General features: G+C 43.2%; 1 protein-coding gene across 1 annotated transcript in view; it reads left to right on the plus strand.

The window, feature by feature from the left end:
• DGAT1 (diacylglycerol O-acyltransferase 1) overlaps nt 1–11,193 on the plus strand; it is a gene marked incomplete in the record, with an annotated part of 1,335,127 nt that overhangs the window by 911,963 nt on the left and 411,971 nt on the right. The window contains 1 exon segment of the mRNA XM_044067713.1: nt 535–647. Coding sequence (XP_043923648.1) covers nt 535–647 — 113 coding nt within the window.

Raw genomic sequence — 11,193 nt, forward strand, 5'->3', positions numbered from 1 at the left:
GGTACACATACGTAGCATGGTGAGTGATAGTGAGACATGCTGGGCCTTCTATGATATGGATAAAAAATGTGGCTGAGTTTGAGAATGTAGAAGGAAAAAGTCCTAGTAGCCACGGCAGAGACCTCTCCAGCAGTAATGATTGTGTATCTGCTGGTTGTGGTGTATTTCAGACATAATACTTCACAGTAAGTCCCATTTTATATACAGCTGCTGATTTAGTTTCTTGTAGCATCATGTTGTCTGAGTAATGTCTCTGATATTAAATCCCAAAACAAAACAGTGATATTGCAGTCATCAGAAAGAGGGTAATGCTATATTAATATGCAGAAGTACAACTTTTGGATACTGAATTAACACACATCATCTGTGATTGTGCAGGCAGTGCACATATTATTTATGAGTAAATGCTTTAGTAGTTTGGGTAACTGATTCCAGCTTGAGAGATTTGTTTAAACCTGTAAACTTTGTGGTACCAGAAATGTTCATCATTGTTTTAAAGCTGATCACTAGTGTTTTAAAATTTATTGTGTTTAGGTTCCAAATCATCTCATATGGCTGATCTTTTTCTACTGGTACTTCCACTCCTGTATGAACTTCGTTGCTGAGCTCATGCGCTTTGGTGACCGAGAATTCTACAGGGATTGGTGGTGAGTAGGCACTGACAAGTCCTTCAGGAAGCAGTATTCATTGCGGTGCTCTGTAGAGGTAAACTAACAGCTATCTGCAAGCAAAATCTAAGCAGACACATCTTGGTGAATTGGTAGCAGTAGAGCCGATAGGGTGGGACAAAGAGCAACTGCCCTGGGAGAAATGTGTTAGAGGGTGTGATGGGCCATCCGAGCTATTCTCATGTCTCTTTGTGTATACCTGCTTTTTAAAACCTTGTGCATTTGTGGTCAAACCTGAGTGCTGCAGTGCTCCCTGTATGGTCTAAACTGTAGCAACTATCACCAGTTTGCTAGAATTTAAAACAATTAAACAAAAAAGATTTTTCTTTTTCTTTTTTTTTTTTTTAAACCACCTGAACAATGTAGCTTGCAGCGTGGTGTATAAACGTTTTATTTTTTAATTAAAACCTGAGCGCTGTAGCACTCTGTGTAGGGTGTAAAATGTGCATTTTTTTACAGTTTAAAAGAAAAAAGAATTGCTTGCTGTTTTTATTTTTAAAACTAGAATGTGAGGAAGATGGGTCGGGGGCAGGGCACAGAAACAGTACCCGATTGGTTCCTGCATTTTAGGAGCCCCAGGTACCTGATCACAGACCCTTTTTTTTTTTTTTTTTTTTTTTTTTTTTTTTATAATTACCCCTCATCTATAGAGGATGGGGGTGGAACAGAGAAACAAGACCTGGTTGGCTCGTGTTCCAGCGACCAGACTTTTTTTGTCTTTCGTTAAAGAGCTGGAGTAGGAGGGAGGAGGGTATATCTGATTGTATCTGGCCAGCTGGTTGGGATGCCATTAGAAGAACTGTACTTTTTCTATTCTATTAAAGCCAGCTGTGTCTGTGATTGATAGTGTATAAATAATGTGCTGTTCAAACCTGAGGGAACGTTTGAGTAGTTAAAAACTGGTATATAGAGCAGGATTGTATAATAAACAGCACTACTGGCATTGTTGCTCAACTGCAACTGAAGACATGAAATTAGATCCTTTACTAACTGTAGGCTTGGATAAGGTTATATGGAGTCCAAAAGTGGTCAAAGAAAAGACAAATAAAATGCACAATGAGCATATCAGGGCACGGATCAGTGCTGCAGTCTGTCATCTGCTTAAGTATAATAGCTGCTCTAGATCTCACTGCAGAAGAGGTACATAAGTTCATGCCTCTAGGGTTGACATCTTTCTTATTGCAGTTCTTTGGAGAGTTTTTAGTCTGTTATAGCACTGCCACTTGTGTAGCTGTGTGTCAGAGCAGATGGTGGATAATGGTATATTACAAAGGACAGACAAGTCATCTGAATGTTCAGAGGAAGCAGTTCTTACTATTGACTCTGTTAGAACCTTTTTTCATGGTTCTGATGCAGTACTATCTGGGGCCTTTCCACATTGCTAGGACCATGTTAAGAGGGCTTGATGCAGGGTCTTGTAAACCTAACTTTCTTTTCTCACTAAGGCCTTGTTTAGAGTTCTGATGCAGGGTTTTAGGGCTAATTTTTTTTTTGTTGGCTGAAGTGTCAGCATCTTCAATATCTATCCTTGAGGTTTCATTTGCCTCTTAGGGTCGAATTTCTCTCTGATCCTAAAGTCAATATGGTCTTTTCCATTCCCTGAAGCCCTTGTGTTTCTCAAGACCAATTTAGCACTGAGCAGTCCTGCCTCTTGACTGTTCTTCAGAGCCATCTTATCAGCATCAAGATGTTTCTGGTCAGCCTTTTCTTTCATGACAGACCCCCTGCAGTGCTCTGAGTAGGTCAGTTGTGGGACTGGATCCCCTTTTAGGGTAAGCCATTCTTTGGTGCTGTTTATGGGTCTTTACTGAGGACTCAATGCTGATGTTATTCCCCCAGGGTCATGTCCCTAGACACTGAGACTCTTCTAGCCATGTCAACTCTTTTGTCCATGACGTGGAATTTACCCATTGTCTTCAGTGTTAATATTTTGCTGTTTTCTTTTATAGCCTTTCTAGCAGCAGCCTCGTTATTTTGTGCAAGTTTTTTATATTATAGATTTACTTACCAGAGCTAAGTTGTGTGTACTTTCAGCTGTAGGGTCATATCTTATCCTCCAGTTTAGACCTTACAATGGGTAATTGGTCACTGATTGTAGTATGATTTGTATCTGTTGGTAAACCTCAGATGTCTTGGGAAATTGATTTCTGAGTGTTGAGTATTGCATGTCCTTGAAAGAGATCAAGGAGATCAATCAATAAGATTTACCTTGCTATACCTCTGGCTGCAGACGTATCTTGTGCCTCGTTTCAGACAATTCATGATGTTGCATTTCTGTATAACCTCAGACTCAAAAGACTAATGATTTGTCCTACACCCCTGATATTTGGGGTGATTGAGTTTCAAGTGTTTTGTGCATAGCCCTGGAGCACACAGGCTACTGTCTTGCTTTACGACTTGGATGTTATTGACTAAGCAAACTAACAGGTCTGAATTTGTGGATGATTACACATCTCAAAGATTAAAAGTTATGAATGTTAAATTGTGTTAAAGTTCAAACGTGGTTGACACATATCTTGTCCTACATCCAGTTTCACACTGCTGTTACATTGAGTGTGAATTTGTATATGTTGGTAACATAGACTTGGATCTTACCTTACATCTCCGATATTAGAGTAGTTGGTTGATAACAGTTACACTATGTATGTTCTCAGAGACAACACGATTATATGTCTTCTTTTATGCCAGATGTTATGGGATAGTCTCCCCCTTCCCAGCCTTAGCACAGTTTAGGCCATTTGACATGATCAAGTCAACTCTGTCTCTGTGAAGTAGAGCTTTTAAGCAGTTTTAATGTTCTTTCTTACCTACTTGCATCTTAGGATTGCATTTATCTGCCCTGATTCACTGTACATCTTTCTTGGTTCTCACATTATTCTTGGGTTCTAAGGTTTTGGTCATGAGCCAACCAGAGGATGGGTCTTTTGCTATCCCTTCCACTGCTCTAGCTTTTTGCCAGGGGCAGTTACTCTCACTACAGATGTTCATCGTGCATACAGCTGCAGTAATCACAGATGGGTTCTCTGCCGTCAGGCGGGTCCTCGGTCGGCCGAATTCCAAAGTCTTGGTCCGGCGTCGGTTGTCGTCGCTTTCTTCCCTGACGTCAGTGCGACAGGGGTATATAAGACACAGCCAACGCCATATTCTTCAGTCTTTTTTGCCGCGTGGTGCCCGAAGCAGAAGCAGTTCGCAAGTGCCGGTCGGCCAGCTCCTGAATTTACGAAAAATTGGAAACTGAAGTCTTCATTAAAGCTAAGTACCCTGTTGGGGAAATTTTTCTTGCCTCAGACCGATGTCAGAAAAAGTTAACAATTGTATTTCTTGTGGGAAGCAAATACCGCATAAGGATTTCCATTCCCTCTGCATACCTTGTTTAGGCCCAGACCACGACGTCTCGGGCTGTCGCTTTTGCGCTACATTCAATAAGCGCACTATTAAGCGTTGGGCGGAGTTCGCCCAGCACTTTTTTGGTAAAGCCTTTGATTATAAAATGTCGTCAGAGACTCCGACTAGCGTTTTGTCCAAAAAACGCAAGGACAAAGACCGACATGCGAGGTCCGCGGTCCCCACCGACACCACACCAAAAACCGGCTACACGTGGTCCGGTTCTCAGCGAGACGCCTATGCAGTCCCTGACTACCGACGACACTTCTTTGGCGGGGTCTTCTGTAACCGAGACCGCAGGTACCTTGGCCCATACCCAGACTACAACCACAGAAGCCACTGTGAGCGTTGAGCCTCCTAATGTGGACAGGTCCACTTCCACCCATGGTGTCTTTAGACCCTCATCTTCCTTTTCAATTAAGGCCTTTACTAAGTCCAAATCAGCCAGGCATCCCAAGAGGCCTGTTGCACAGGGCCCATCTCCAGGCCCCATGCCTAAGAAGCAGATGCTTAAAATGGCTGAGGATTTAATTACTCTTATCAGGGGTTCCCAACCCCCCCCCCCCCCCAGACAAGAGACCCAGATTGGAGGAAGATTCTCCCTCTTCAGATCAGGGCTCCATTTTTTCAGATCATTCTGATGTAGAGGAACACTCTTTCTCCCCTTTTGAAGATTCTGATGCGGAGCAGTCCATTCCCTCTGTATCTCCTCCTGAGGATTTTTCTTTTGGGGAAACCTTGCACACCTTGAGGGAACACTTCTATTGGGAAGGCCAAGACTTTTCTGATTCCAAGAAAAGACTTAGGGAATTTCTTTTGTTACCTCAACACAGACCTCTGGCTATTCCTCCTGTCTTGGACGTACTGGATGATGTTTATTCGGTGGCTTGCCTTAATCCGGATTCCCTGCCTCCTGCCCCAGTCAAGCCTGATAGGTACTACAGAGTTCCTAACTCTCATCAATTTCTGTACAAAAGCCATAATGCTGACCCTGAAATCATTTCTCAAGGCCCCAAGGGAATGAAGGCCTCTACTGCTAAGAATCCACTACCTTCCGAAAGAGAGTCTAGATCCTTAGAAAGGTGGGGAAAAAAGGTGTATACCTCGGCCACCCTAGCCATGAGGGCCTTAAATTGTCAGTTTCATATGCTTAAATATCAGCAGTTTCTGTTATCACAATTAAGAAATAAAATGTCTCAACCTGAACAACCAGATTTGAAGGAGTTGCAGGATATGATGCATAGTACAGAACAAGTGGGTAAACACACCTTACAATGTGGCTATGATGCCCTAGAGGCCTCAAGTAGAGCTGCTGTTACAGGATCAGTTATTCGTAGACATGCATGGCTTGGGGAACAAATCTTGCCTGATCATGTGAAAGCTAAACTATTAGATGCTCCTTTACAAAAGGATGTGCTATTTGGTACTAATGCTGAGGAGATACTACGGAAAATGGAAGAAAAAGCCAAATCTATGCAATCTGTCAAAGCTTTTCTGCAGGTTCAACCACCACGTTTTAGCAGAAATTGGCCTTCTAAAAACTGGTCCTTTCCAGCCATGGACAAGCCCCAAAGAGGTAGATACAGGCGCTCAAGGGGCAGAGGACAATCACAAGGATCATATAGAGGCAGGCAATGGCAAACTCCAGCACCAAGAGGTGGCGAAGACAGTGCACAACAATATAGGAAACAAACCCAATGACTTCCTCCTTTCCACGCCAAGCAAGACTCAGCTGGCAGCACCTTTGGGAGGAAAGCTGGCATTATTTACAAGAAATTGGCATATTGTCACAACAGACAAATGGATCCTGGACGTTATAGACAGAGGCTATAGATTTCATTTTCACACTCTACCAAAAATGAGAGGCATGCCAAACCTGCCACACAATCAAAGGGCAGAGGCACAACTACAAATTTCAAAGCTCATAGACATGAAAGCTATTCAAGAGGTACCTACTCACGAACAAGGCCAAGGTTTTTATTCCAGGCTATTTCTGGTACCAAGGAAAGGAACCGACTGGAGACCCATTTTGGACTTATCCATCCTAAGGGAGGACTTTGGCTGACAAAGTTTGCAGACGACTGCAAACTGGGCGCCATAGTGGAAAGTGCATCGGACACGGATATCCTTCAGAAGGGACTCACGGAAACAGATAGCTGGTGCCAGAGCCATGGCCTGAAGTTAAGCCAAAAATGTATAGTCATACCCTTCGGGAAAAACAAGGTAACCCCAAGCTACCATATAGGTGGCAATCCACTAAGCACAGAAGAGGTTATCAGGGACCTGGGGACCCAGGTTGACAGTGGCCTTTCTTTTGACACTCACATTGCTAAAGTGGTTAGAAAGACCTTCTACATTGCCCACCTGATCATGAAGGGATTCACATCCAGATCTAGTGAGGTCATTGTTCCCTGTACTCTTCACTTATCAGACCAATGATCGAGTACAATGCCCCATTCGGGATGTATCTCACCCGACATCTGCAGCAATTGGAGAGACCCCAAAAGTTCCTCACCAAAAGGATAAAGGGACTCCAAAATCTGTCATATGCTGCCAGATTGAAGAAACTCCAGCTCTATTCAGTCTCATACCGTCTGCTCAGAGGTGACATGTGCCTGACATACAAGGCCATGTCCATCCCGAGATTAATGGACATGCTCCACCTCAAAAAATCCAAATCCACCAAAACCACTAGAGCAAGCGACTTAAACCTTAGCACGGATATAAATAGGACGTGCTGGAGGGATAGATTTATCACTCAGAGACTCCCTATGCTGTGGAATAAAATCCCGGTCCATGTGAGGCAGAGCACCTCGCTGACTCTGTTCAAGAGAAATCTAGACCTGTGGATGGGAGATCGTAGGTTTACCCCGGGAATCATCTCTGTGTCACTGCTGGACAGAGGCACAACAAACTAATGGGCACAGTATTTATTCATATAAGGGGTGGCGTAAGCCACAAAAATTTGGGCTAGGCTTATAAATGCCTTAGGGCAGATAGCCTAGTATAAACCTATGAACCTATAAACCTATGAACCTAAATACATTCTTACTCGTACCAAAATTCAAGATGCTCACATTACAGCAGCTTCTTCCCATGCTGGGCAAGGAGTTTTGGCTGGTAACATTGGACCTCAAGGAGGCATACCTGCATGTCCCAATCAGACAAAGCTGCAGAAGATACCTCAGATTTCTTGCAGGTTCAATCCACTATCAATTCTCTGCATTGCCCTTTGGCTTATCTACTGCGCCCAGAGTATTCACGAAATGCCTGGCATCAGTAATTGCCTACTGCAGACTTCAAGGGATACAGATTTACCCTTATTTGGATGACTGCCTGATCCAAGCGGACAGCAAGCACATACTTCTGGATCATCTGGCTTATGCAACACGGTTACTGAACTCTCTGGGATACACAATCAACAAAGAGAAATCCAGACTAACACCATCTCAGAAAATAACTTTCCTGGGTGCCAACTTGGACACAAACACCCAGATGGCCTATCTTACACCAGAAAAACAGGGGAAACTAACTCAGTACTTCAAAATGCTAGCAAATTGTACCAGGCTTACTGCAAGGAAAATCCTGCAGGCTCTGGGCTTCATGGCATCTTGCATTCTTTTAATCCCATGTGCAAAGTTGCATATGAGGAAACTTCAATGGTACCTAAAAAACCTATGGTCTCAACACAGCCACAGTTTGGAAACAATAATACCAATAATTCCATGTTTGCAAAAGGAATTCCTATGGTGGGCCCAAGCATGTCAAACAAACACAGGTCTCCCATTCTGCAAGCCTCAAGCAAATCAAGTCATCACAACAGGCGCCTCAGATTACGCCTGGGGCACATGACAGACAGGTGCATTCAGGGCAAATGGTCCCAAAAAGAAAAGCACCTTCACATCAATCAAAAGAAATGCTAGCAGTGATAAATGCAATTACAGCTTTCAAGGACCTCCTGCATCCAGGACAATTATTGATAAGAACAGACAACACCACAGTAATGTGGTACATAAACAAACAAGGAGGAACACATTCATACCCCTGTGCAGACTAGCCATGACACTTTGGAACTTGGCTCTGGAATGGCAAATCGAACTTCAAGCACAGTACTTGCCAGGTTTGGAAAACACGCTGGCAGACAATCTAAGCAGAAATATGACAGATCCACATGAATGGAAGTTGCATCCTCAAGTGTTTACAAAAATAATCCAAGCGTGGGGGAGGCCAGACATAGATCTCTTAGGTCTCCCACAGGAATCATCAATTGGAAAAGTTTTGTTCAAGGACCTTTCATCCAAAGGCCTGGAGAGTGGACGCCCTTTCATTCAGTTGGACAGCATGGACAGTTTACGCTTTCCCACCTCTGCCTCTTCTGCCCAAGGTGCTCTTGAAAGCAAGAACAGGCAGACCGAAGATGATATTGATTGCTCCAGACTGGCCGAGGCAACACTGGTATCCACTCCTGAGGAGCCTAACACATACTCCTCCCTGGCCCCTACCTCTAATGCCTCTTCTGTTGACTCAGCACAGCTACAAAACTCTTCACAGCCAGCTGAAAACACTCAATCTAGCTGCATGGAAAATTCCTTAACACCTCATCAGACACTACTCCCCAAAGAGGTGCAGGACATCATTTTGGAGGCCAGAAGGCCATCTACTAGAAAGACTTACTCCGCAAAATGGAAACGGTTTTGCTCTTGGAATGAGAAAAAAGGCCAGGACCCTAGAAAACTGAATTTGCCTCAGGTACTACAGTATCTAGCTGAGTTGCTGAACAGTGGACTTTCATTTTCCTCCATAAAAATCCACACCTCAGCCATTTCTGCAGAATTCAACACGGATCCACCCTTATTCTCTCACCCACTCTTAAGACAGTTCCTCAGAGGGGCTAAAAATATAAGACCACCAAGGAAGCAACCTGTGCCAGCCTGGGATCTTAATTACATTTTAGAAAAATTAACATTGCCTCCTTTTGAACCAGCTGCCTCAACAGATTTGCAATATTTGTCCTGAAAAACAGCTTTCCTTCTGGCCATTACCTCAGCTCGTAGGGTTTCGGAACTACAAGCCCTCATGGCTGTGCAGCCCTTTCTCATCTTCCATCAGGACAGGGTTTCCCTTTGAACCAATCCATCATTTATGCCTAAAGTAGTATCCAGGGTAGCTTTAAATCAAGCCATGCACTTACCTACCTTTTACCCTAATCCTCAAAACAAAGGGGAAAGGCTGCTACACTCCTTAGACATCCATAGACAGCTACGTTACTATTTGGACAAAACAAAGCCCTTCAGAAAATCAGAACAACTTTTTGTGTCCTATGCTGTAGGAGCTCAAGGAAAGCCAGTTATCAAACAGACAATTTCAAAATGGATAGGCCACTGCATACGGTTTTGTTACTATCTGTCCCTACAGGCATCAGATCCCACTCCTCCAGGGCCATAGCTACCTCTACAGCCTTCCTCAGAGGAGTTTCCTACCAAAGATATTTTGGAGGCAGCCACTTGGAGTTCTGTGCATACCTTCACAAAACACTACCATCTGCCTTTATATTCCAAAACTAGAGCAGGCTTTGCCACTGCTGTGTTGCAGGGCATTCTGGCTCATCCCAGTTCCACCTAGTGCCTACCACCCTGTGCGTAGCTTTGGGATTCTACCCATCTGTGATTACTGCAGCTGTATGCACGATGAACATATTACAGTTTTGTACCTACCATAAATGTAGATGTTCGAGTGCTAATACAGCTGCAGTACATTTCCTCCCTCCTTCCCCTCTTGGTAAAGGACTAGTGGCTAACACCTCCTCTTGCAACCTAATTTGGGGTTATCCTTCTATGATGTATTTGCTTGCAACTACTGTTTTTTGATTACATTGTATTGCTTGAATATATATATATATATATATATATATATATATATATATATATATATATAATTTATGTATATATATATATATATATATATATATATATATATATAATGTATGTATACATATATATATATATATATATATATATATATATATATATATATATATAATTTATGTATTGCCTTCCTTCTGGGGGCACCTGACATCTGGGGCAAGAAAGACTGAAGAATATGGCGTCGGCTGTGTCTTATATATCCCCGTCGCACTGACATCAGGGAAGAGAGCGACGACAACCAACGCCAGACCAAGACTTTGGAATTCGGCCGACCGAGGACCCGCCTGACGGCAGAGAACCCATCTGTGATTACTGCAGCTGTATTAGCACTCGAACATCTACATTTATGGTAGGTACAAAACTGTACTGTCTTACTTGCTCAAATTTTTCCATTTTTTATGCAGTCAGTTTATTGTGCCTCAAATACCAACCTGTTATTGACAGTACAGGACACTCACTCAGGTTTTCCTTAGTGAAACCAGCTATGTTATATGGGTTGGAGACAGTGGCACTGACAAAAAGGCAGGAGTTCGAGCTGTTTGTGGCAGAGTTAAAGATGTTTAAGATTTGCACTGGGTGTGACGAGGGTGGACAGGATTAGGAATAAGTATATTAGAGAGTCAGCCCAGGTTGGAAGGTTTGGAGACCAAGCCAGAGAGGCAAGATTACATTGGTTTGGACATGTGCTGAGGAGGGATGCTGAGTATATTGGGGAAAAAGATGCTAAGGATGAAGCTACCAGGTAACAGGAAAAGAGGAAGGCCTAAGATAAGGTTTATGGATGTGGTGAGAGAGGACATGCAGGTGGTTGGTGTAACAGAGCAGGATGCAGAGGACAGGAAGAAATGGAAACAGATGATCCGCTGTGGCGACCAATAACAGGAGCAGCCAAAAGAAGAAGATGATGGATTCAGGAATGATCCTTTTTCCATACTGGCTTCTAAAGTGAATGGCATCTGTCTTGACTTTTCAATGGCCCTCATGCCCAGTATCTTTTTCTTTTCACTTTTTCTCTTCCAAAGGTGTGGGTTCCTTGGCCTATGACTGGAGGATGTCTGCCACGTATTTAATAGTGGGAGTGTTCTCTTATAGCCATTTCCTCTCAGTTTCTTCTTTTTGGCGTGGATTTTCCGATTGTCTGACAGTTATTTCATTTTTAATGTATCTATCTTCTTTCTGACTTGGCCTATGAAAATTGGAATATCCTCTATCCATCC

Source organism: Protopterus annectens, chromosome 3.part1 (assembly GCF_019279795.1).
Source record: "Protopterus annectens isolate FY-2018-M chromosome 3.part1, PAN1.0, whole genome shotgun sequence".
In the NCBI taxonomy this organism is placed as follows: Eukaryota; Metazoa; Chordata; order Ceratodontiformes; family Protopteridae; genus Protopterus; species Protopterus annectens.